The sequence below is a fragment of the Nipponia nippon genome, unplaced genomic scaffold, assembly GCF_047370975.1.
Source record: "Nipponia nippon isolate SJK-2023a ecotype South Korea unplaced genomic scaffold, ASM4737097v1 scaffold_3, whole genome shotgun sequence".
Classification (NCBI taxonomy): domain Eukaryota; kingdom Metazoa; phylum Chordata; class Aves; order Pelecaniformes; family Threskiornithidae; genus Nipponia; species Nipponia nippon.
The window spans coordinates 48,985,461-49,012,971 of record NW_028262347.1 but is presented as its reverse complement, the minus strand read 5'-3'; the positions used below and the strand labels follow the sequence as shown (position 1 = coordinate 49,012,971).

The 27,511-nt window shown below is 41.2% G+C and overlaps 1 protein-coding gene across 3 annotated transcripts in view; it reads left to right on the top strand.

Moving 5' to 3' along the window:
• POC1B (POC1 centriolar protein B) overlaps positions 1-5,589 on the top strand; it is a 56,972-nt gene extending 51,383 nt beyond the window's left edge. For all 3 annotated transcript variants that reach the window (XM_087765461.1, XM_087765460.1, XM_087765459.1), the window contains 2 exons: positions 3,215-3,397; positions 4,630-5,589. In XM_087765461.1, the coding sequence (XP_087621587.1) occupies positions 3,215-3,397; positions 4,630-4,734 (288 nt within the window). In that variant the 3' untranslated portion in view covers positions 4,735-5,589. The remainder of the gene's footprint in view (positions 1-3,214; positions 3,398-4,629) is intronic.
• The last annotated feature ends 21,922 nt before the right edge of the window (positions 5,590-27,511 follow it).

Here is a 27,511-nt window from a genome sequence, read left to right as displayed (position 1 = left end):
GTAGTTAAATACAAGGATGTTCTTCATAGTACGATTGGTTGTAAGACAGGAATTCTTTAATGTATGGCAATATTTTTTCTGTAACATTTGAATGCCAAATTGAGCTTAATATTTTCTGTGTTAATCAGCATTTGAAACTATCTCCATCTTGTGATTTAGTAAGCATGCCAAAAAGCTTCCATTAATCCTGTTTCCCAAGGACCTCAGATACAACTTCGTAAGTCAGAAATAACACAGTGAATCTGAGCTCTTCTAGGATTGAATTAATGGTATCTCATATAAAGCAATCTGCAAAGGGAAGATATGGACAGTCTTAAGATGCAATAATCCTATATACTTCACGCTCATCTAAAAGTACATGGGATACATTGTGAGCCAGAATATTCTGAGATATTCGGAACACTTTCTTTTGAGGACTTCTAACACTTTAAAGCAAGGAGCTAAAGCAAAGTAAAATTAAATGGGAAGTTTGTTTTCTGCCTACCTTGTCCAAAAGTCAAATCATTTGTGTTCTATTTCATTTTGTGCTAACAAGTGACTCCTTCACAATGTACAATTCTTTGGAATAATCTGAAGTTGACATCACAAGATTTTTCATATTGAGAAGAAACTGGAATTCATGGTACTGGAGAGAAAGATGTAATTAAACCATCTAGTTAGGAGTGGGGAAGTTCTGGGTTCAAATCATTTCTCCTGTGGAGATTTATTCATTTTATCACCTTATTTATACAATATAAAGCCTCTCATGGGAACAGGACTTACCTGCTCCTTGACTGGGCATCCTAACCATTGAACTAAAGCTGCTTTCTATTGACCAGTGGCAAAACAGCATGGCTGGAGGGAGTAGCTTTTCTTCCACTGTTTCATGCCTTTAAAAGGCAACAGCCTGGCTGACAAACCATTGTGCTATGAGCCGTGACTTTAAATAGCTTTAGACTGAGAAGGCAAGGCCAGTTTTCTGTAGTCCAATGCAAATGTTGTAATCATTAGGACATTCTGTAGAACAGCCTCGGATGTTTAGTGTTTGAAATCTGTAGTTTGATGTCTAGTACACTTCTATTTTTTGACACAACCCCGTATCAATACAAATCACTGATGGATTTCAGTATTAGTTGCATCAGACCTTTATTACTTGACATGCTTAGTTCATTTGCTTAAATCAGTCATCAAGCACAAAAAAGAGGGCTGAAAAGGAACTGGAGGTATCTTCTAGTTAATTTATCTGTTTCTTTCATCATAATGAAATCAATGAAAGTGACATATCACCAAATACCATGGTACTATCAAACCTTGAGAAGGGTTTCATGTGGTTTTGTAGCACTGTAGGTTAAGGTCTGAAGTATATGCATGGGTATCTCCCTCTATTCCTATCAACCCCGTGTTCTGCCTTTCATGGGTTCTTGCTTGAGGGTCGAGACCTGTCCTTGTAGAACTTAACTGCACAATGGAGCTTTTAACCCAAAGAGGGTGGTAAGACTTTCTTTTTTGCCCTCCTCTTCCTAAGATATGAAAACCTCTTACCCCACCACTATCTCTGCTTTCAGCCATTTCCCTCCCTAGACCCACAGTCTTCTACTGACTCTACGTGTGTGGCATTTTTGGTTTGCTCTTGTGCTTTGCTAGTAAAAAGAAAAGCCCTGGTGGATGGTGGACACAACTCATCTCTTGCTTAGTTCTGTCTCATTGATGTAGATAGCACGACCCCAGCACTTAGGGAAGAAAAGATTTTGGAGAATCAGCAACAGTGAGTCCAGAGAACAGAGCATGTTAGTTGGTCAGGACTGTGCAGGATGGCACTGAAGACACAGGAATAGTGTTGTGGAGAATACAGCAGTATAAGGATCCATATTGATATGATTTAGTATTACTTACATTTAAAATCATGACATTATCATAGTAGTAGTATTTCATCCATCGCTCTCCGATCCTACCTGATTCAAAGGCAGGGTCAACTACCTATAAATCATTCTTGGCAGAAGCTCATCAGCATGCCCAGGTAATCTTGTAAAGGTTTGCCACTAATTCTGCCTAGCAATTTACATTCTGCAAGATTATTTCATAGACTTAGGAGATTTTTTTTTTAATGGCTGACAATGATTTTAAGACTCTTTCTTTTGAAAAACTGTTTAGCTTTACAACATAAATATATTTGGGGTACATTGTAAATATTGCATATTTTAAATACATCAAGTAAGACTAAAATTTCCCCTTTGCATAGCTAACGGATATTTTCATCAGCTGTCAATAAATTTCAGAGAAACAGTTAAATTGTAAACATTTAAAAGTTTTATTTTGTAAATGTTGTGGATATTGGAAATGTAATTAGAGATAATAAAACTTGACTACCTCAGTTTATTTTAGTGTAAAAATAAACTAAAATTATCTGAAGGTATAAAGTTTTCAAAGAAATCTCAAACAGTCATTAATAAATAAGGTAAAGTTGTTATCAAGGACTTTCTAATGAATTAGTGATGATTTAAACTTTCATGACTCAAAAGCGCCATTAAGAACTTCAAGGCACAAACAAAACCAGAAGTGACTGGAAAGATCATGCTCTCTCACTTACCCTGGAGCAATGTTTATACATCAAAGTTATTTCTCTCTTAACTTTGCATTGTGTGTTTCCTCCTCCCATTTTCTGAAAGAATCAGTTTCTCAAAAAGTGATGCCACTGAATAAACAACTAAAAACTACTTAATTTCTTTTTGTTCTGAAAGAAGAGGTTAATTCATACGAAACAAAGGTTTCATGCTATGAAGTTGGAAGGAACTTGTGATCATCTAGTCACATATGAATTTTTCATCCATATGACTACTGTGAATGAATTCCTTTGTGAACTAGAGCTATCTTTTTGAAGAAAACTCCAGTCAGCAATAGTATTTATTCGAGCTTTAATTCAAGCTCTAGTAGTACAGCATGTAGTTCCTCAATCATATGTACCTGAAACACGTACCTAAAGACTGTTGAGATTTCTCTTATTGCCTCATCTATCACAGCTGAAATTCTCTCTTAGGTCAGAATGAATTGAAGTGTTATGAATTGGACCTAGTACAAGAAGCAAATCTGAACGCCCTTGTGTGTGTGCATATATGCGTAAATAGATTTTTTTGTTTGTTTTTAATTAAAAGCCAGACTTTTCTGCCTATCTTTGTATGTTTCCAATTAAATGAAGACAAAGGCAACTGAATCTTCAAATGGTGTTTCTGTATTCAAGGATGATGTCAGCAGTGAAGATCTGCAGTATCCCCCTGCTTCAGTCTTGGCAACAAGTTCAAAAAGGAAGTCAGAGAATGAGAGCGAATCAGCTGTGCATAATGTGGATAAGCAAACAGGCATCTCCCCCTCCCTGGGTAACGCTTTGGAGCACATTGTGGACCAGCTGGATGTTTTAACACTAGTAAGTATGCAATAACAGATAACACTTGCAGTGGAAAATGACAATGCTGTCAATGGGCAAAAAAACCCCAGGAACCATGTTCATAAATCAGAATGTTAAAGTCTATGGGGTTATTTATTTTGAATAGTTGTATAGTCAAGTGACTGTTTTGTCTTTTTTTTCCTTTCAGCAAATATTGATCATATGTATTGTGTTTGCTAAAGTTAAAGCTTCCTGCTACATAATCATAAAGATTATTGTTGTATTTTTAACTCTGGAGGAAAAGAGTCACTATTTTTCAGTAGTGAGATCTAGCGTAGATTTGCCAGAAGCCAGTTGTTTAGCAGACATTCCAGCTTGAACAGTCATGCATTACCAGGGGATGAACAAAGTAAATTGGCAATGTACTATTAAATCCCTTCTCAAACTTAGTGTTCAAGGTGTTGGCTTAGGTAGGAATCTAAGCAGTGGAATAATTCCTAGTGTCAGTGAAACTGCACAAATACTAGTTGCGGTCAGTGACTCTGAGTCACTGGTTTGCCAATGCTCAATACTTCTTTTTAGTAATCCAGATTTAGCCAATCTATGTTTTAATATACCACTCTGTAGTCTGTAATACATTAACATTAAACCAAATCAAAAGGGAGTAGCTAAGGCTTTTTTTTTTTTTCTGCGTTCTTTTGCAATATATATGTTAACTCAAGAAATAGGTTTTGGGAAGTATGGAGTCAAGTCATCAGTTCAAAATAATTTGTGTAGTAAGCTGGATTAAAAAGAAACTGCCAGCCTGTGTCCAGAAACCTACCTTTTCTGAAGAAGGTAACCTCTTGGAGAATGACTTTTAATAGTATATTTTTTCTCACTTCCTTTCTTGGAAGATGCCTTAGAAGTTTCTTCTAGGTTTTTGGAGGACATCATTTGGGGTCACCAGTGATGGCTGTTTTTCTGTTGAAATATCGATCCAACTTTCACATAGTATTTCAGAGTAATTTGTATATGCATGTATATATTTCTCTTTCTCTCTCAGAGAAAATATTTTGTGAAAACAATTTTAAACCTTTAGACAATCTCCATAGATACAAAACCATTATTTGTAAATATAGTTGTAAATAGTGGAATAGCTAAGGAAAAGCCATCTTAGGATATTTTTTCCTGTTGAGTTACAATTATTTTTCTTATGTTAATATGTTGCACACTATAATACTGTGTGAGTAATATAAAAACAAATTGAAATTACTGTCCTCTTCATGCAGACTATTTCAATCCTGGAACAACGTCTGACTTTGACTGAAGATAAATTGAAAGAATGCTTAGAAAATCAGCAAAAAATGTTACTTCAGGGAAGACAGGAAGAATAAAAGATGAAAACAAACTGCATTGATGAATGTTTCATATATTCACAAGGAAATTATAAATGTTACTTCATTGGATTTTGTGATAAGCAAAAAAAAAATCCTCCTTTTCTAACATGTCAATGTAATAAAAACTGAAGAAAAAAAACCCCACATTTTAAACATTGGTAGCAAGCAGATATTCTGGTTATATATTTAGTAAAGTGTAGCCCAGCTAAAACTAATATTTTCTAAAATCACTCCCATTGAACATTACAGGACTCTTATTTCAACCTAATATCTTGAATATGACTAAGCAACAAACTACGTATTTTTAGATGAATAGCAATTATTATGGAAGTGCACTATGCAGGTTTTTTAACTCAGGTAAGGATTGTGAAAATAATGCTCTTTGTGCTAAGGCAGCATTACTCAAGCAGCTAAATTAAATAAGACCTAATTAGCCCTAACTCCAAAAATGCCAGAGGTTTTCTTTTAAAAAAAACCACAACACCTTTTAGTTACAAATATGAAAATGATATCACTTAAACTTTGAAACTATAATTGCATGTGTATGAATTCAGCTACAAGACTGATGCAGTTGAGCACTTCTGCTTATCTCATCCCCATCAAATTCATTTTTCATATTTAGAAAAATAAAAATCAGCTTCATATTTCTGGAGAATATATTTGAACCAAACACAAAATGATGCAAAATCTGTATCATAAATACAAAAGTTTCTCATCCTCCAAGGACTTCCACAGGTCCTCAAGCTTTGCATGCTATGAATATCCCTCATCAGTTAATGCGTTATGAATGAAGCCATAAATGTATGATGATTTTGGTTTTATTTTTAATAAAAATGCAATTTTTAGAAAGACGATTGTAGGTCTTGTTTTTTAACAGAAAACATCTCTGCTTCTTTATGTCTAACTATTATTTTTTTAAATGGCAATTGCAGAACACCTGTTTTAAATCCACAATCAAAACTAAGTAGTCATCCATTTCTGCAACTTCCCATTTTCTATGTTGAAAAATAGGACACTTGAAATGGGGGGAGCATTTTAATCCAATTCTGCAACTGACTGTATATAGACAAAGCCCATTTCCCAGGCTGAACTTCATTAACATCAATAGAGTTCAGCTTAAGTGCAGAAGCTCGCTGTGTAAATACTATTGCGGTTTGAGCCAAAGCAATGAGCAATCAATTTTTGTTTTATAATTTTTCATTTTCTCTCATAGTAATCACCTTCAGATAGCCAGACATCACCTCACTTGCTTGGTAAACTCTGAATTTTGCCAACAAGTACTACGTATTTTCAGCTCCACCTTAAGTATTACTGTTTATTGTGAAGAAGCAATCTCTTCTTATAAAAAAATTAGATGCAAATATTTCTGTGCAACATCCTAGCCACAGATTTTTTGGAAAGGATGGTCTTACATGTTTCAATGTAAACAGCCAGACCTTTGATTATGCAATTGTTTATAATGCTATATAAGGCATACTTATGTAAATACTGTCTTTTGGGTCAGATGTACTTTGCTTTATGCATTTGCAAATACTCTTGTGGTCTTTGCCTTTTCTTGGCTCCTTTAGAAGACACAAAACCATGTAGCTATTAAAATCCTTTGCTTGTTTGTTGTTTTCTCTGAATGGACTATATATGAATGTTTTAAATCTGTAGATTTTTATTTTGTTAAGCTTTTCAGGGTTATTTATCAACAAGATTTGGAAATTTCTTTTACTTCTGTATTTTTAATAAAATCTCTGCTGAAATTTTCCTTTCTGTCTTAGCTCCTATCACTAATCCTTCCTTTTCAGTACCTACTATCTATCTGAAGCATTTACTACTTAATCCAGTTTATTCCTCTGCTGTTTGTGAATCTGGTGAACTAACATAACATTTCCAAATTAAGATGTGTTCTTGTCATTCTATCAGGTCATGTGTTGATTGTGAAACTCAACATGCATGACACTTGCGATGTCTGTGTAACTAGAGATGGTTGGTTGAGAATAGGATGGAGGTATTTTCCTCAAACTGTGATGGCTCTCCTAAAACACAACCACAACTAGCTAAAGTGATGTTTCTTTTAAAGGAACATTGATGTGGGCTAGTTATCTCATTGTCTTGATCCATACAATTTCAAATAAAGCTATAGAATAGAAAAACTTCCTTTAAAAGCATCTGAAGAGGCTGGTTAAACTCTCAGAAGCATTTACTCTAGGGTTTGTGCTTTGGCAAATAACTGGTGACTTGACTAATTTGAATTATCTTATAGAGCTAGAGGAAAATGACTGCTGTTTAGCCTTAGTTGTGCTTCTGCACCATGTGAAAAAATAATTGCACACCTCTTTAAATGATTATGAAAAGTATATCTGTATTGCAGACTGCAGCAAAGTACTGAAAATCCATACTTGTTCTAAACCAGCTGAACCACGTACCTGATGCAGTCCAGCTTTCCTCAAGCTAAGTTATCACTCTGATAGTAAATGTAACTAGGCCACCCTGTTGGAGGAAGACTGCTTGCAGCATCCAGGCCAGGTACTGCAAAAATGGCTCAATTACTTATTAAAAAAAAATAACACCAATGTCTGAATGACATGCAGTAGATTCCCAAGGTTTGTGGGGGAAAGAGAGAAGGTGGCAGCATGAACGACCTCTCCTGCTGGCATCACTGGGAGACTGTCTCTGGAGGAACCCAACTTCAAATTCCTGAAGCGTCAAAGCGTTATGCAGTAGCTCAGCAACTCATCGTACATGCTTCTGCAGACATTTCAAAACAAAAACACTCTTCCAAATTGAAAGAAATGCTGTCAGTTACTACTGTGTCTTAAATTTTATTTGTAATTCCCATCAAAGTTTAATGGAATTTTAACGGTATTTTTATCTTGGGTATTACATAAAGCACAATGTTGAGGCAATGAAGGTGTTTTTCTCAGTCTTTCATTTTGGATGGCAATATGCACTTCGTTTGGGAGCACACTTAGAGGTTCCTAATTATCACCAAGGGGGCGGACAGCGAATGGCTAAATGTTGCAACGTTGGACCTTAAGGCACTTCACTTTTTCTTTTGATCTGAACATACAGGTTTTCAAATACCAAAGCAAAATCAGACTGAGACATCAGTTTATGCCAATAATCCATTGTTCTTTATGGACCAACCTGACAACTCAAACTGTATTCTGGGTTTTCTCTATTTTTGGGAGGTTGTTTCATGTTTGGTTTGGTGGTTTGTTTTGTTTTGTTTTTTAAACTCCCCACTACATTCTCAAAAAATCTTCAGTATTTACTTTTTACTACAGATGACATATTTTTTTATAAACTTACGGTTTTGGAAAACCAGTTCCTGGAGGCGAATGTATCTGAACAACTCTCTTGTCTGTGGGGGATTGTTGTTTCTTGCTTTTACATGTGGAAGATAATAATTCATTGTTTCATTATCATTATCTTTATGTCAAGAGACTTAAATCGTAGTTTTAAATTTTGGTTAAACTGATCTTCTGGCTGGAGAAATTGTGGTAGAATAGGTTCTCCTCACCATTTTAGGACAGCCTGAACAGATCCCTGTAGCATGAGAGAGTCGAGAAATACAACTTCCAACCTTTATTTATTTTTATTTATTTATTTATTTATTTATATTTATTTATTTAAACAAGTAAACATGCTGTGCTATTTTTAGGGTAAACAGTTTTTTTTTTCTTCCTAAAAGTCTTATTACAGGGTTGCTGAATTATTTTCTTTGCCATATCACAGCGCAAAACCACTCTTGAGTTTTCTACTGAGTGATGGTAGCTGGGATGTGAATGTATTTCCAAGGACATAGCTTTATGTAACCTGTTTACCTTGTAAGACTTGTAAAAATCAGAAATTCTGTATTCTTTGCCCGAAACAATTAATGAATATGTATGTTCACATTGGATCCAGGAACAGTGTGTTTTTGTCAGAGTGCCCCCTCAGGGACTTTTGCACGCTTCGGATGCATAATACAATTGAAGCCGTTTCTTTGTGAGAAAATAGGTTAATGACTTGCCAAAAGGCAGATGTTAATTGGAAAAAGTGCATACAAGTCCTTTTCTTTACAATGTATATGGGTTGCATTTGTTATGACTTGCATCCAAGAACAGGTGCAATTTCAATTGACTCAGCTAACAGGACATGCTGAGTACACTCCTCACCAAATTCACTAGAAATTTTAAATCCAGCAGAAAAAAATGAGTTTCTAAACTAGTCAGTGAGTGATAAGCTGCATTTATTACTTGCTACAGAACATATTTATAACTTAGTATTGTACTTACACTTAAACGTCTTAATAATAGGAAAATAAGGTCTTTGATTATGTATTGGTATTGAAGAATTTTACTGGTGAGCACTGAGGAACCGTATGAGACAAAATGTGTCATCCCTTCCAAAATATTTCTTTTGTAAGAGAGTCAGCAGTTCCAGACAAGGTACCACCACTGTATTTGTAAATGCAGCTTAAAGCAGAAAAATTGCTTATTTTCACTAACATGTTTCCTGCCACAAAGCTACACAATCAGATTAAGGTCTTCACCTTGCCTTGCTTCATTTTCCCTGTCTTCAGAAGCAAAAATTAGTAAAACAAGTGGGAAAAAAAAAAAAAATTGAGTGTGTCAGGGTCAGAAGAGCTGCTGTGTGATAGGTTAATAGTTTGATTCCAAGGGTTTCTGGGAATTTCTAGGTCCACTGGAGCAGGGACTTCAGTTTGGATCCATGTGCCTAATCTAACCTCATCCTTCAAAAGTCACTCTCTCTCACCTGAGGACAGCTGAATGTAAAATTCAACTGTCTGGGAAGCAGCGACGGTCTAGACCGGTGTAGGAACATCTAGTTCAGGAATCCCCTGGGAGCTTTGGCATTAACAGGGGTACTGAGCCTGCTGGCAACTGGGGTCACACCATTTTCCCACACCTATAGCAGGGTCCTGGGCATCAGAGGACTCAGTGCACTTGCAGAGGCAGGAGTGGGCTGAGAAGAAATGCTGAGAGTCTCAATGCCATCTAAATAAAGGATTCTGCGACTCGAACTAGTAGTTAGGTTTGTAAGTAAGTCCCTTTATGTAAGTGCCCTTACAGATCAGGATAAAACAGAGGGACCTAACTTCTCTTCAAAGCTGCTAAAGAGGAAGCAATTGCCAGAAGATAAGACAAGCATTAGCTATCTTTTTCACCCTTTTGTGCTTCGTACTGTAATGAAATAGTACCTCTGTCTCAAGTTTTTTTTCCTCTTCCTAATCCCCAGAGGAAATCCCTGCTCCTTTAAAAGGGATAATACATTGGGACAAAGAGAAAGTAGCACGAAGAGCCAGTCTCTGTGCTATAGGGTGTCACTGAAGCCTTTTGTGGCCACAGTGATGGAAGCCAAAGGCTTACAGTGCTTATTCCAACACCTGTATCAAATGTCAATTCTCTCAGAAGATTCAGAAGATTTATAAGATTCATAAGCAAAGCATGTTTGCAGCGATCTGCTGTTTATTGGGACTTTATGAACAAGTGTCATAGAGATGGAAGTCTGGGAAGGTCAAAGCAGTAAAATCCTTTCTCTGATCTCTTCTAAGAAAGATTCAGGTGAGCCATAGGCAAAGAAAGAGTCCTGCTGTTTCATGCTTCCTTCATCTTGCACATCTCAAAAAGAAACATTGAAGATGCAATGGACTTGGGTGGTGAGAAGGACAGAATGCTCCCAGTAGCAATTCTTCCTCATGAGAGCACTCATCAAACATTTTTTAATCATTCTTTTTATTATTATTTTCACCCTATGATACATGCTGGGAGCACAAGACCCAGAATGTTTGCTAGAGCCTAAAAAGAGCAACTTGAAAGAGAAAGATGAGACAGTTGCTGATGGTTTCTGACTATGTCCAAGTTCTGCACTGATTACTGGGGGTATTCATATAGGATGCTATACCTAAAAATTGATGTTGCAGGCAAAAGTAGGACTTATTTCTTAATCTGTAAGACTTGAAAATTCCTGTACTTCACAAGACCAGCTCTCACTTCTAAGAAAATTTTATAAATGTAATAATATGCCATTAACTTTTCAGTTAAGCAATGAGTGTAATCAGGCAAAGCATAGTAGATTATAATATTTAATTGTATGTAACAGTCCTGAGTGGTTTCGGTCTGCACTGACATCTCTCTACAGCTTCAGTGCTAAAACACTGTGAGCTTTTGTGCAGCTTCTGCAATCTATTCAGTATAGACCTAGCCTATAAATAGCCGCATTATTGAAAGACTGAGAGGTTCATTAGAGAAGTTGTGACAGCCTCATTCGAGCCAGGACTGATATAGTACCACTCCAAGTTACCAAAGAGTTTCAGCGTGTGGGTAACACTAAGCACGAAGCTGGGCTTTTGGCCATGCAGCAGAGTAGATGCCCCTCCAGTCATCCCCTCAATCACCCCGGCTGCAGACTCTCACAAAGTACACCGCACTTCTTGCCGGCTCTGGGCAGGGGGATTTCTTTCCAAACGAAAGCAGAGCATGCAGGAGCTTGTGGTCCCACCGATCCTGTCCCAGCCCAGAGCCAGGATGCAGCCAGGGCGTATGCTGGGGGCTGGGGCCGCAGGACATCCTGCCCAGTGTACCTACCCGCCAGCGCAGATGCAGCCAGGGAGATTAGTCATCTCAAAATCACACGCAGGCTTAAGTACTTTGCTGACTCAATAGGAAGTCGCTGGCTGAAATCAGTGGGACTTCTCACACGATTGAAGTTACATGCTGAAAATGTCTTAATCTTGTGCACTGTATTCACATAACTGGGGGCAAAGAAAGAACATTTGAATAGCAACTGATGGCTGTTTTCTTTCAAAGGTACATGGAAAACAAATATGGCTATTATAACTTGAGCTTCTGGTTAGTTTAAATGGGAACTTTGCTATTTATTTCACAGCTATCTGAATTAGAGCCTCCCACTTCTGGCCCTGAAGCTCAGGTAAACGAAGAGTATGCAGGACTAAGTCCCCAATTTGTATGCAGACCTTATCCTGTGGCCTTTTGGGTACTCCTTTGGAAGAGAGGCGAGAATGATAGGTTTCCAGTAATCATTCAAAACCATAAAAGAGGAAATATCCTTCATTTTCTCTTTTTTTCTTTTAAAAGAAAAATGCTCTCAGCTATTCCGAGTTGTGTATGTGTTTTCCACATTTCTCTCTTTTCTCTAAATGATCAAGTTAGTCATTTCAAAGTGAGAGAGTTATGCCCTCGTTACATAATCTGAGTATTGGGAGGGAATTATCTGCATTTTTCTGTGTAATGGATTTGGGAGGAACAGGGAGGAATACAAAACTAACAATCTAATATTTGAAAAATGCTATTCAGAGTGAAAAAATGATGGATACAATAAAATCGCTCCATCCTCACCCAGCATCTCACCATTCCTTTTACATTTGTGTACATTGTAGGGTAACAAAGCTGAGCCTTCAGCACTCATTGTGAAAACAAAACCGGACTGAAATGCCTGAGGTCTCATTTTTAAGATTTGCCTTATATGAGGAATCACTTACAAAGCTATATATAATGTAGCCCATTAATGTTCGCTATGACACACCCAGTTTCTTTCTTTTTTTTTTTTTTTATTGAAGGAACGATTATACCACAAGAAACACTGGCTGGAAGGTTTCCAACAGCACAGGTTTTTGTCCAAGAATGCCGATTTGTCGTAAGCAAAATGTTTCGCTGAAGCGTCTCTGTTTGGATGAACTTCCGATGAAACACAGGCAGGTTTCCATCACAAGCCTGCCTGATTTCCTGCCAGCTTGCCTGGCAGTTCTCCAGGCTCCACGGCTCTGGGACGGCTCTGGACTGAACCTGTGATTCTTCCTGACTTCTTTTTTTGATTTTTTTTTTTAAACTGGAGTGAAAAGGTCTTGGGAGAAATACACATTGGCTCTGCCTGGCTTTTTCTGATTGTTCAGAATTAGGTATTTTGATAACGAGGACATTGCACAGCCCAGTCTCTTGGTTTGTTATGTGGGAGACCCAGAGCAGCTTCCTCCCTTCCAGAAGCTGCTCAGGTTAAACTGCCCTGGAAGTGAAGCATTTTTCATACCACATTGAGCTTCATTTCTGAGCATTTTCAGGAGACCTCCCAGGGCCAACGTTGTCTCTTCCTCTCTATTTTCAAAAATGCCTAATTGCATTGTGGTCTCTCTGAAGTAGCAGTGCCCTTCAGCACTGTCTCCTTCACTCGCTTCTTCCAGGACAGTTTCTGGTACAAAGGCTGCATCAACCTCTCCAGTGTCTTCTGGGCACTCGTGGCTGCTGGAATTGTGGATCTGAGGTGGTTTCTTGGGATGTCAAGCACAGAGATATGCTCTAGAAAGCTGCCTCAGCGGACAGCTGGTTGTGCTTTGGCTGCTGCTCCCTGGTTTATCTGCTCCATCTTCACCTGGAGACAGAGGTATTTCTCTGCACTTCAGTCTGAATCACTAGCGGGTGCTAGTTGTTCATTTTTTCTCTTTAATGTGGGGTTATCTGAGGGCAGGACCTTGTGTAGGCATGTGCCCAGGATCCTGGGGGCTCGCTTCGCTTTCACTTCAGGGTTCAATCTGTAGGCAGACAACTTTATCTGCCTTTGTACTCCAGACTCTCAACCTCTAGCAACCTCCTATACATTTTTTCCTTCAACCCATGAGTTTCAATAATATGATAATTGTGTCTGTGTACTTGGGTTAACTTGGCTTAACTTGGCTTTAAAAAGCATCTGACTGAGAATAAGCATTCAGCCAACATCAAGATCTGGTGGTTTAAACTCTGGAGTTAATTTGGTCTTGGTGTTACCAAACAGCGGGATCCAGCTATAAGCATCATTTTAATATTCTCTTTAAGCATTAGAATATCTATCTCATTTTTTCCAGACCTCTCAGTTTTAATGATATTTTCTCCAACAGGAAACCCATTACATCCGAAAGTGGATTGTCCAAGAGGCTAGCGCAGCCAACGGGATCAGGCTATATTGTTGTCACAGCACAGCCAGGGGCTACAGAAATAATGGGGAAAGAAAGGGATGCACCCCAGTCTAATTTTCTAGGTGATGCTTTAAGCCCTGCCAGATGCTGAAACCTCCAAGGAAAAGAGGCTTTAAATTTTAGGGGTGTGAGTGGAAGAGGCAACGCCAGCAGAAGCTGAATGCAGGCAGAGAGAGAGATAGGCAGAGGACAAACGTGAACGCCATTCTGCTTAAATACAGCCTCTGATAATTAGGTTGAACAGTCTTCCCAAACGTGTGCACAATCTCTGCCTCCTTCTGCACTAATACTTTGTTCTGCCTATATCATCCGTTATGCTGTAGGCCATCAGTTCTTTGCTTATCTCTTCCTCTCTCTGCTTTCACCCTCTCTTCTCTCCCATCCTTTTCCTCTGAAAAAATATTTTGCAGCCTACAATCAGTGCACTTGGCTGAAGTCTTGTTGGGCATATCAGGAAGTTTTCTGGTCACTCATGGGTGGAGTTTCCCAAAAGCATCAATTTGGTATTAATGTTGTATAAACAATGGGTCTGCCAAACCCTGAATAGTGTGAGGCAACCTCAAAATGTTGTGCCTCCTTGCAGATTTCTCTCATGGGTTACCTCATATGACAGATACACCGTGGCCTCTACAGTCACACAGCAGAAAAAGACCACAGGCATAACCTCAGCATACGCCAGGAGGAATCTGCCTGGAGTTGTTCACTCATTTCTTTTGATTGGCCTGGAAGCATCGATACTGATACTGTTCGGTAGCTGCCTGTCCAAGTGGCGATTAAGAAGTCATGATGGGTAACACAGTTAGAAGTGCAGGCACATTTTCCAAGTTGTGTGTGAATTATCAAGCTCATTTCTTCCAGCTGTCGTGGGATAACGAGCTGTATAATAATGACATTATTCGTAGCAGCTACGGGATCAAGTTTGAATCAGTACATTGTCTGCAAGAGGATTTTAAGTAAATATTACAGTTCATACAGCACTAGTATGGCTTGACATACAGAATCACTTAGCTCATTTGGGAGCCCTTACTCCTGGTTAGGAAAGCGGTGGGCAAGAGCTCCTATAATTATTTCAACCACAGACTAGGAGTGACACAAATAGCCCTAATTTCCTGCATTTCTTTTTGTAAGAGGCCATTACCACAAATTTCCCAACATTTGAATGAAATTTTCCGTGCTAGGTATCCTTTTCAGGACGAAATTTTCTAGAAATTTTCAGCCTTTTTGAAGAATGAGATAATATGTGACACCACCACCCTCCTTTGGACCTTTCCTGGAGACCTTCTGGCATCAGAAAATGTATGGACAGCTGATAGGAGCAAACTGGTGTTGGAGACATTTCTTCTGAGGCCACAGGCAGGCAGTGCACTGAAAGCCATCAGACAGAATGACCCAGGCCAGACAAAAAGCAGATACAGTGGGACAGAGACTAGCTGAGTTGCTTCACCAGCTGCTCAAGAGGCAATGGTTGATGTGGTGAACCTAAAAACATAAAGAAAATACATACAGAGAAAACTGTCTGGAACTGTATGTTAAAATCATTTTACTAAGTCAGCTCTGGAAAATTGAATTTTATCTTTGCATCTGTATCATCAACCTGGCAGCTGTACTCTGTGTAGGAAGCAGTGGGATGGAGATGTGAAAAGGCTGGCAAGGAGGGGGATGTAAATCCCAAAACCTGGAGACTGCAAAGTTATAAGCAAGTGTTTTGAATTCTTGGTTGAGATCTGAGAGATGCTACAAGGGAGAAAGAAACAGAGTTTGAAGCAAGAGACAAATAGTGAAAAGCAATGCTGTGATTATAGGTCCAGTCAATAGCTCTTATGTCAATAGGAAGATGAAGAGGAGAGGGAAGGGCTCTTAGAGGGAAATAATTAGTTCTGCATTAGAACTGTGAAAAGTAGAAATTTGAAAAGCTGCAGATGAGGTTGCCTTCTATCCTGCCTAAGAAAAGGGTTTTGCTGTCTATCTAACCATGGTTTTATGAACTGTAGACCATGTTTATTTGTTGCTCTTCCTATTCGATTTTATAATGGTGAACGCATCCTTTTGCATTTTTTAAATCAATTTGATGCTTGCAGATTGATTTGCCACACTAACATCCTCTCTCTCTCGATCCATTCAGCCTCTAATGAACAGCCCATGCTGCCTTCCTCTCATGTGTTCACAACCCCACTGACTCCAAGGCTTTTTTCCAGCCTCCTAAGTACCCTGCGGCATTTTTCGCCTTCCCCCTTCTTGCCGGTGGCACTGAGCAGGTATCACCTTGGCTGCTGTGCCTGCTGCTCAGTGCCTGTTGGAGGCGGGAGGTCCCGCTTGCCTGCTAGATGCTTCCCTGTGTGTATTCCTCAAGCACAGGAAACTTCATGCCTGGGAAAAGTGGCGAGCTAAGCACAGCATAAATGGGAAGCCTAAAAGGTTTGATTTCCTACAAAGCCCAGCACTGCCACTAAGAATGCTTTATCTCAAGCCATGTCTGCTGCTTCCCAGTTTGCCTTCTCCCGAAGTCCCTGGCATGGTGCGCAACGCCTGGCTGTATGGCGAGGAGAGACAGGGCTTGCTTTGGAGTGCACGGAGAGGGTTTGGAGCAGCAACCTCAGGTAGATGCAGGGGCAAAGAGAAAGGAAACCTGCTCAGTGAACTAGAAATTCCCACACTCTGTTGTCAAACATGCTTATTCACTGGTGTGGAAAAGGGAAGCTGAGGAGAAGAGAAATGAATTTGAATGCATTTTAATTGGGATTATGGACATATGGTGTGGTGCCATTTGTTTTCCTCTTCCTGCTCTGCAGTGGGGCTCTAATACCTTCACACATTTGCCTTTATTTGTCATGTCAAAAGGGGAGACAGCAAGCGCCTTTTTTCTCCCCCCTCTTCGGGGCCATGCTAACAGCTCTCACTTCACCCTGAACTTTGCCAAAGGGACAATCATGATTTTCAGAAAAAGTGCAGCCAGATTGCAAAAGCAGATTAAGCAGCTCCGATTTATTTTTGTCGAACTTTTCAGCTGCTCCTTGGAGGACCTTTGCTATTTGCCAGCAGCAGAAAGGGATGGATTCAAGGGGAGAGAGGGGACGTGATGTCCACAGTACCACATGCACATAATTCACTGGCAGCTGGATAGTTAGGTTTTATTGTTATGATAGTATATTTAGTGTTTTGTAAAAAGCTACTTAGGGAGCTGTTTCCCTTGTTGTACAGCAGTTTGTTAGCTGTAAGATTCAGACATAAGCCTTTAATTATGCCTAGCACCTCCGCAAAAGCAATTTCAGTTCTCTCCCCTGCCTCATGCAGCATCTTGGGATGCTCTGCATTTGAATGTGAACAAGCTATTGTTTAACATGGCTTTAAATCATTACAGAAACGTTCTGTAGCATCCACTGGGAAAGCCTGCTCCCATCTGCCCTGTTCATTTCTCACAGTCACTTTGGGAACCAGGGCCAGTAATCACAGAAATTTTGTCTAAAGGTTAAGCACAGAGTAGTGTTATCTTCATACACTGTGCAAGCTAATAACAGGTGAAGGTGTGGCTCAGAAAGATTTAAAGAGGAATGTAAAGCTTAAGATTAAGCATCTTTCCCAGCCTTCACATAAGCATCTTTTTCCAAAATTGTATATGACACAATATAGGACTTGCAGGGGACTTAGAAGCTAATGCCCACTTAAAATAAAATGTCTCTAGCACAGTTGAAGTCGATCTGAATTTCCTCCTGCCTCCCCTGACACAAACCCTCTGCAGTAGACTTTGGTCAGCTCAGTGCCATGGCATCCCAGCCTGACCCTAACTCTAAGTCTGTAGCTCCTGAATAAAAGTCGAGACTTTTATTTTTCTTTGGAGAAATATGTATTTTTTATTATGGCTTAGACTTGCAGAAAAAGTATAAAACATTGCCTAATGTTATTCAGAATATCCTATATTTGATGCTCTCTTTGTCCCAGAGTTTCTGTTTCAAATAATGATGAAAAAAGTTGTATTAAATTTACATCAAAGGAAAGCTGGAGAAGCAGAAACATGAATAACAAACACATGCATGATGTGATTCTGAACAAAGAAACCTGTGCCGTCCGTGCGTGGACAGGCCGCGTGGGAACACATGTATGTCATTGCAGCATATTGCTAACACATGTAGGGGTCGTCCGGATACATTCAGGGGCAGCTGAAATCCCTGTTTGAAGGTAAATTTGATATAGAATCTGGTTTGTAAGTACCGTGGCAATGACTGCACTTTACACCTTTATAGAGCGGTTACCACAATCATTTATGAGTTATCCTGTACAGATTTCCATGTACGGGGTGTGCCAAAGTGAGAGTGTAAAGAATATGTAAATAGTCAGTGTAAAGATTCACTGAAAAAAAAATTACAGATGATAATAACATTCTGAAAGTAGTTCATATACATCTTTAAAATGAAAGGGAAAAAAAATATTCATTAAATCGTAATGAATTTCACCCACCCAGATCTCAGAGCTCCAAAGCAGTTCAGCAGTTTTTCTTCTTCAGCAGCTTGCAATATTACCAGCTCTTCCAGTGAAACACAGAGCATGGCCAAGAGGCCACGGCTCTGTATGGAAGTGAGGATGCATTTGCCCAGAGCAACTGGAAGGCTCTGGATTCAGGATCTTAGTTCAGAGCTCTTCTGCAGGAGCTGAGGACATGCTAGTCTTTTGCAAAGGTAATTCAGACTGTGTGTTCTGGAAGGGATTTAGCGTTTTATACTTGTTGCACAGAAATAAGTATGCTTGACATTTGTTAGTAATACTCTTGTTTTGGTTTGGTTTCGCCAGGTATTTGGAATCTTGAACAGACACTGTCTATTACTCTGAACGCATTTCTGCTTTCCTTTACTAGCAGCTCTGGCCCTTGTTCTGCTGTCCTTCATGTCACCCTTGAACTGAGACAGCACTCCACTGACTGGCTGGTCTTTATCACCAGATTTTCTGAATGTTCAGCACCCGTAACATTGCAGCAGATTTTCAGAAGTGGGCAGCCATCAGCCATGGTAATTACAGTTAGGGCCAAGTTCTCAAAAGGACTTGGCATACTGCCCCAAATCTGGTCCCAGGCATGGAGACACAGTGCTTTCCTGCAGGAATCACAGCTCCGATTTTGGGAGTCACCTAATTCTGTGCCCCACAGAGGAGTCCCAGCTGGGATGTGTACGGTCAGGATGAAGGTGGCAGGTAAGTGCCCGTCACACATGGTGATGCTGGTTTGTGATGCTTGCTTGCCAGAGAAGAACAGAAAAAATGAGAATCCAGTTATTACAAAAAGATAGTTATGAACAGGAGGAATCCATAAATACAATATGCATTTTACATTAATAAAATCAGGTGGCTGGCCCACTGCATGCAGGGATTGATGTGAAAATAGCCACTTAAGTGTTGGCACATTATAGCTAAACATACTAGAGCAGGTCTTTAAACCTTGGGCCCCTAAATTTCTTTAAATGGATCTCCAAAAGGTACCTAAGGAAACCAAGATTTATATTCACTATGCTAGGATCTTAAATTTCCATCTATATTATTACTGAAAGATGCTTAGAGCTGCAGAAATTCAAAACAGTTGAAAAGAATCACTGGAGTAGAATTATAATCAACCCTAAAATAGTAGTTTTTCAAGACAGTAACCACTAAACTCAGTTGTAGAAGTAGGTTTCTTGAGCTTCTGCCTCACCAAATGCAGAGCCGAGGGTAAAATAACCTGGATGAAATCACTGAATGTAGGATTAGGGTTATCCAAGGGCCTGTTGGCCCTTCTAATTGATCCTTGAAAACTATCCTACCTATTTTGGGAGCAGAGTAAATGAAGGCAGTTCACCAATTTTTAGACTAACCCAAACAAATGTTAAAAAGATAAACAAACAAGGAAGCAAACAAACAAAGTCCCCAAGCCAAAACCAAACAAGCAACCAAAGACCCCTGCCAGTCCCTTGAGCTAAGCAAGGTCACTGCCTGGGAATGCTCTCGTGACTCACAGGCAGACAAAGCTGCTCCAGCTCAGACATGACGCAGAAAGACATGACAAAACGGCGAGGTACCGCTGCTGGCATGTGCGGCTTGGCTTGAGGATGAGCCCTCACTCCCCAGCTGTATTTCAGTGCATTGCTACACGGCTCCGGCTGCTAGCTCCTTGCCCTGGAGTGTGAAAATGCGCTCACGGTGTGCCTGAACACTTGCACAACGTCCCACCACGTGCACAGACAGTTGCTGAAGCCCTGCCCTGCCAACATCAGTGGGAATTTTTGTCATTGACTTTGGTGCAGGCAGGATTTCCCCCCATGGACACACACCTCCTCCCGGATGCATGTGCATGCGAATGTTTGTGTATATACATATGCTTTACAGTACAAAGTACTTACAGGAAGGCATCTTCTCTCTTTAAATATTTTTCTTCAACTTTGTATTGCATGAAGTCAGACCTTCACTGTCACTGCTGCAGTTTCTCACAGCTTAATGGTGTTAAAGAGCCTTTCTTGCTCCGGACCGCTGCAATAACAATCAGGCTGGGAGGAAGGGGAAATGAGCAGTGTAGCACACACTGTACCTTCCAGCCACCAGCTATTGTTAAGAGCAAGTTGCTCCAGACAGAGTGGCAGCAAGGCACAGGGTGGGAAGCAGGTGTAACCTGCCAGGAACACCAGTCTAGCAAAAGTTGATTTTTAATTCAGACAAGTACCCCTCCTTCTCAGCTGCCTCTTGCCACCAAACCAAAAGAGGTTTTACATTCCTGTTGCTCAATACTTGAAAGCTTAACAAACGCCTTTATGGCAAACCAAAAGCTGATTTTCTCACATTGGCACTTTGGTCATTCATCTGCAAAGTCACTGATCTTTTTTTCTTCAACTCCCTATCACAGCATAGCACTTCACATGCAACAGTTTGCTCTCAGGAAGCACATTTCCAGATGCTTTGCCATAGTTTGGGTACTTTACAGAGGAGCCTGAAGTCTCTCCTCCTTGCTTGCCCTGCTTGTCCAGTTCATTTTTCTTTTACTCTCTTCAGAAAGTGAAAGTCCCACCAGCAAAGGCTGCCCAAGCTGTGACAGCCTCAGTGAAGTACTTTGCTCAAGAAAGGTCCACACAGGTGTGTAGCCCAGCACAGCCGGCTGGGTTTGGACTGCTGCTGGGTGGCCCAAGCCCAGCTCAGTTACCTGACCCCCTAAATTCAACTGCAATATGTTGCTGGAGAACAGGTCTGCCCTTCCTGAGCCCCTGTGCTATTCTCAGACACCCTCTGGGATGGCTTAGAAACATCAACATGGTGGTCTTTGCCACAGTGCCTGAAGTCAGCAGCCCACACATTCAAACCCCTTCTTTGCTTTAGTGCGGGAATTACTGTCCTGCAGTGTGATGTTAAAGCTTGTTTGTGATCAGGTTTAGTTCACTGTGCTCTTGATCTGCAGCCTTTACTAATACCTTGTTTTCAGATACCTGCCTCTGTTTGTTTGCTGAGCACTCACACACTGTGCAATGCAATATAAATGAATGTGTTCAGCCCAGTTGCCACACCGTAAACAAGCATGATGAAAGAACATCACATCTACGCCTGCTACTACCCATCAGGACATTATCTCTGCTCCCTTTCCTCCACCGAAGTCTGGAGATGAAGTATTACCTTGTATACGTCCCACTCATGAAATGCCTTCCCTGGCTGGCTGTTCCCTGTCCAGGATTATCCATCAGCTGTAGGACACAGCTGCTTGGCAAGGGAGTCAGTGGACTATGGCCTGTCCCTTACTAAGCATTTCTCTGTCCCTTACTAAGCATTTTCTCCACTGGTCCCTTACATTATTTCTTTTCTCCTTATATCTATTGGTCCTCTTTTACCATGGGATCATTTCTGGAAAAGAGAATCCACCCCACCTCCTCCTCCTTCGCATGCAGCAGCTCTCGACTTCAGTTGGACTTTGCCTGGTTTTCTTCAGGAGTTAGCTCAACACCCTACCCAAGCTCCCAGGTATCTCCCCCAGCACCTCGACCCTGATGGATTTCCTTCCCTTCCCCAGCTACTCTTGCATCACTCAGGGTGATACTACCCTGTTCCTGGTAGATTGGCTTATTTGGCTGGGCTGGAATGATGCTGAAAAACAATGGAAAAAAGCCCTCAGAAAAGGTCTTTCTCCCAGGGAAAATTCTCCTCTTTAAATAGTCCCTTTGCATTTGGGAGGGAAAATACAATTTTTATCTCATTAACATATGATTCCCCAGTCATCTGCACTTCTGAGCTCTGTAGCTATTTTATGTTCTTTCCTAATATATAAGATTTAACCTGGAGCTATGATGTATAGATTCAGGCTATGGGAAAAGGACTGAAGACTCTGTATTAGTAATCAGTTCAGCTTTATTTCACTCAGCGGTGACACTGGACAATAACAACTTGCAAGCAATTTTGGACTGAACAAGATACATCTGTCCCTGTGCTGCAGTGGAGATGCATCCATCTGCGCCCCAAGAGCTGTCGCTGTCTTCTCATCTATCATTTCCCATTTGTGGCATCACTTCGTCTAGTCAACAGTAACTTGCCATCTGCAGTGCCAAGAAACTTTGAAAATGTTCTGAATTTCATACCAGGAAAGGCCACAAGGTGCACTTTGTAAGTCAAATGCCTCAGAAACTGGTTCTGTGCTATTGTAAGCACTTATCCAGATTACATGTGGATATAGTCCTATATTAATTGTTTGTTGGTTTTTTTTCTGCTGTGTTGTTTTTGAACACTGGTATAATGTACTCTAATAAATCATTTTACATTTTGCTTTGCATCTTTCAGCATTGCACTGCTTATGTCTGATATTAAGAGATGAAGATTGGAAGGGGTAAGAAGCCATCCCCTGGCACAGCCCAGGCCACAGCATGTAAACTCAGTGATGCAGAGTCGAATCTCCCCTGTACTGTAAGTGCACTTGTAAGAGTAACAGACTTGTCTAATCCTTACAGAGGTGTAATGATGCCAGCTGGTCTCCCTGAGCCTGTTTCTATCCCAATGTTTGGGCTGCTGGGGGACAAACAGTGCCATCGGGATGATGGCTAAAGCCAGCCAGGATTGCTGGCTCAGGGGAAGCACCACGCAGACATGCCTGTACTGCTTCCAGAGTCAGATGAGGCAAGAAGTAGGATGGCTGTGTCCCCGCAGGGCTAAGCCCAAACCCATCAGCTCTACGCAGAGCTGGTTGGGATGCGAGCACACCACCTCCCGACATGGAAAAGTGGCTGGGACACAGGGCAGAGACACCCAGGCTATCTCCAGTGTGGGTCTGTTGAGCATGAACCCTACACCTGGGCCAGCTGTTCTTCAAGCCACAGAAGTGCCAGTGCACCACACTCTGCGCTACCAGCCCAGCTCCCAGAGGATCCATTAGCTGGAGCGGAGAACCTGCCTGGGGAGCGCTGGCTTGCTGCCACCGCAGCCAACACATCTCTTCAGAAGCCAGAGTGCTGGGAAGGTAGCGTGGCGATATCTGAATCCTCTGTGAGAATTAGGAGCAGTTGTGCCTGTGTTGTCTGTATTATTTCCATTAGCAGGAGTAGCCAACCTCCTGTAAAGGAAATCCATATGTCATTTTATAATGTTAGGAAAACAGAGACTTACCATAGTAACCCCTGCACTGACTGCTCCATCATCATGCCTCGCTCCTCAGGTATAACTGATCATAGATGACATGTATCACTGGAGAGATGCTTACCCGTTCCCTGTAGCTTATATCTTCACAGTATTTCTTTTTTAACTCCTTGTGCTAAATAGCATGTTTTAATATTGGGCTTGCCAAAAGTGCTCACATTTTTGTCATGTTCTGTTCCCAGAAGTCAATGATCACTCCAGAGGGGGCAGCGATGCCAGTGCTGGCCATCTCTGAGAGTCCTTCTTCAAGGAATATTTTGAGAATCTAGATGGCCAAACTATGAGCTGAGCCCCAGAATAGACATGGAATAATTTTAAAATCAAATTATCCATGAACATCTTGTTTTGCAGCACTGTTTATAAGGATTAATAAAACATCTACATTTTTACAAATCCATTTGAGGAGGGGATTTCTAATTTCTAGGAAAACTTGACACTACTGTAGTTTTTCTAGATTGAAAGGAAAATTAATTTCAATGTGTTGAAAATCCCCCCAAAGTGGAAATTCCCAGTTCTAATCTACTCTGAAGATCACACAAAAAACATTTCATATTTTTATGGCAGTAGATCGGAATGGCATCATTCCTTTCTTCCATATGGCAAGGATGATGCAAAATAATATCTGAAGCGAGAAAAAAATAATCTGTGACTAGTTAGAATACAAAGAAAAAGAGCTTCATTGAAATGATCTTTTCAGAGCATCATCCCTTGTAACTCAGAACGTCTCAACACAAGTTTGGCACACGCTGTGCTATGCCCAACTTCTGGCTTCAAGGCTTCAAACTTCAGGCTTGCTTCTGCACCGCTGACAGCTAGAGGTGCAGAACCTGGCCCTGGGCAACGTGCTCTGGCTGACCCTGCTCTGAGCAGGGGGCTTGGACTGGATGGTCTCCAGAGGCCCCTGTCAGCCTTGGCCTGTTGCTTAAATAGCCACTTTCCCCAAACCTTAATTGCAGCCTGCCTCCCCTTTGCTCTTTTCCCTGCTGTCATCTTTCCAGGAACCACCTCCCTGTAGCCAGCTGGGGAGTCGGTGGTGGCCATGACTGTCCCCCACTGGGGATGCCACCATTGGGCTGCACGTCTCTGTGCCCAGCACCAGCCTCCTGCTACCTGGCCGGCCCTTGCAAATGGCAGCATCCCCCTGGAAAGAGGGCAGTATTGTGAAGAGGCAGTGTTTTCACTGCCCAAAACAGTGAGCTTTTTGCAGCAAAAGAGCTGATTTGAATGGTCTTTTTTGTCACTGAAGATGATCTGTGCTTCCAGGCGTTTGCAGGGCAGCCACTGAGGGAGCAATACTTGGCCAAGCCGGAGACCCCGCCGGGCAGAACCAAAATAGCCAATTACTTCATAGCCCATTAAAGAGTGAATGGCCTAAAAGTTATCCTGCACTAATGGCATCAGTCCTCCATGACTCCCTTCCAAGAGGCTGAGGTGAACAATTCATTTGCAAGAGTTAAAATGTCCTCAAATGAAAAAAAATAAAGTCTAATAAGATCCACCGTTCAAATAAAAAGTGGCAAACAGAAGCCACTACAGACAGAGCTATAGGGAAAAAAAAATAATTGCAGAAATCTAAGCAGCCGCCCTGAACTCACCATTTTTTAACATAAACAAAATATTTTTTTCCATGTTAGATCTCCAGTGATGCTGCTTATGCTGTGCTCCTTTGACAATTTGTGAGATGAATCTGGGACCTGGGACATCTCACCCAATTTGTACTCATTTTATGGCAGAGTTTAAAGCATCTCTTGATTATGGAGAAAGAATTAACTTTTTTTCCCCCCAGTGATGTATTTAACTATCTTGCACACTTATTTTACAATCTTTTTTAAATCAAGCTGTCACTGCCTTGACATGTCTACTTAGAATTAATTTTTCTTAGACCAATGTAATTGATATCATGTCTTTGCTTGTCTGAGGAGGACAAAAACAACTTGTAAGAATAAAATTCTCAAGATCCTTTCACAGACATGCTTATCTACACCCTGCAAGTAGGTCTTGTGTTTCGTGTTCATAGCGAGTTTGGAAGTTACAGAGGCAAACCAAAGCATGCTGCTATAGCTGTTTGTGTCCCTGTAAGCCTGCGTATGAGGATCAGATAATTAGGTAACCAGTGGACTAAGCAGCTGGTATTTCTATCCATCTTGATGAGATAAAAAAATAATTCAGATTTAATTTCATTTCTCAGAAACTGGGAATCTCTCTGGTCATAGTGTCTACTATGTAATGCTCCATCTCGAGTAGTGCAGTGCTGAAGGATGCTGCAGGCCACGGATAAGTATTTGAGCTATGGTCAGTCACATGCATTAGTAGTAGCAAATCACCTTTCATTTATACTAAAGCAAAGAAAAAAACCCCATGTCTGTTATCTAATAAAAAAGTAAATTAATAAAAATCTTTGCCCAAGGGACTGGGCTACCTGAGAAAACAGGTGCAAAACTGAGCAGTGCAAGTGAACTGATTGTAAATCGAAATCAAACAGCTCCTCAGTGGGACGCGTTTTGCATCAGATGCAGGGGCTGAAAAGGAGTGCAGGGGTAGCCATCGCCCCTGTGACCAGCTGCAGAGCTGGGCCCCCAATCTGAGATGCTCAGCTTCAGAGCAGCCCTGCGCCCATAGCACTCCCAGTGCCTGTCCTCCTCCTGGGTGAGGAGAAGCTGTTCTTTGTCAACCTTAAAGCAATACCAGAAGAGGGTGGAGACTAATGTCTTTTCCATTATCTGAAGAGCTCACAAACAAGTGTGAGCTCTTCTCTCCTTGAATATTGTGTTCAGTATTGGGCCCCTCACTGCAAGAAAGACATTGAGGTGCTGGAACGTGTCCAAAGAAGGGCAACGAAGCTGGTGAAGGGTCTAGAGAACAAGTCTTATGAGGAGTGGCTGGGGTTGTTTGGCTTGGAGAAAAGGAGACTCAGGGGAGACCTTATTGCTCTCTACAACTGCCTGCAAGGAGGTTGTAGCAAGGTGGGGGTCGGTCTCTTCTGCCAAGTAACAAATGATAGGACAAGAGGAAACGACCTCAAGCTGTGCCAGGGGAGATTTAGATTGGATATTAGGAAAAATGTCTTCACCGAAAGGGTTGTCAAGCATTGGAACAGGCTGCCCATGGAAGGGGTTGAGTCCCCATCCCTGGAGGCATCTAAAAGACATGTAGATGTGGTGCTTAGGGACATGGTTTAGTGGGGGACTTGGCAGTGCCAGGTTTATGGTTGGACTCAATCTTAAGGGTATTTTCCAACCTAAATGATTCTATGATTCTATGCTTCTAAGTCTTTCTCCCCTGCTACCCCACCCAAAAAGGCTGGAACCTCTCTGGAAGGCAGCCTGGTATGGAGGGACACGGAGGCACGCCCAGGCCACAGCTGGTAAACAACACCCACAGGGAGCCAAAGGAGCACCGGGGCACAGAATGTGCATCATCAGGGATTTAGGGCTGCATCCAGGAGAAATCCAAAAGCCTCTCTGTAACTCCCATCAGTGCCTGTAAGGCCATAGATGTTTGCCTGAACCACGGCATTTTCCGCAGGACCCACCAGAACAGAAAAGCTGTGCTCTTTCAGCGAGTGCAGGAGCATCGCTGCCATGGCAAGCTGACTGCACAGAGCTGTCTGGTGCCCAGGGGGGAGCAACCTCTGTGCCTAAAGCCCCAACGCGAAGCCAAACCACTGACACCAATCCAGGCCACTCATCTGCCTTTTGCTAGGGGCCAGGCCCTATACATGACAGGATGAATCTTTTACTGTCAGTGGATTTTACAGTCTGTTGAATCTTTCTGGCCACATACGAACACAAGCTGCAGTAAGTTGTTATTTCAGTTCTGAGGAAGTGTTTGACTTGGGAGCAGCACCAAGGAGAAACCTGCTGTAAAGGAATTTGATGTCCCTGATGCTGCATACACATCCCATCACGTTTATCGCTCCGGGTATCTCACTGACCATGCGCAGGTTGCAGTGGGAAACCTGCTTAGTATTTGAGTCTGCAAATTCTGCCAACAAGCAGAAGTTGTCAACGTGATCAGGCCTAAATATCAATATCCTAATTCTTCAAAATAGTATTTGATTTTAAAATTCACCATCAGAAAATAGCAATAATTGGGTTTTCACTCTATGTATTACGGTAAGCTGCCTTTATGATTTCAAGATTTTCTTTCTCAGGCATGAAGGATAGAAATAATTGTTTCAGATACATGAAAACCAAGATCGTC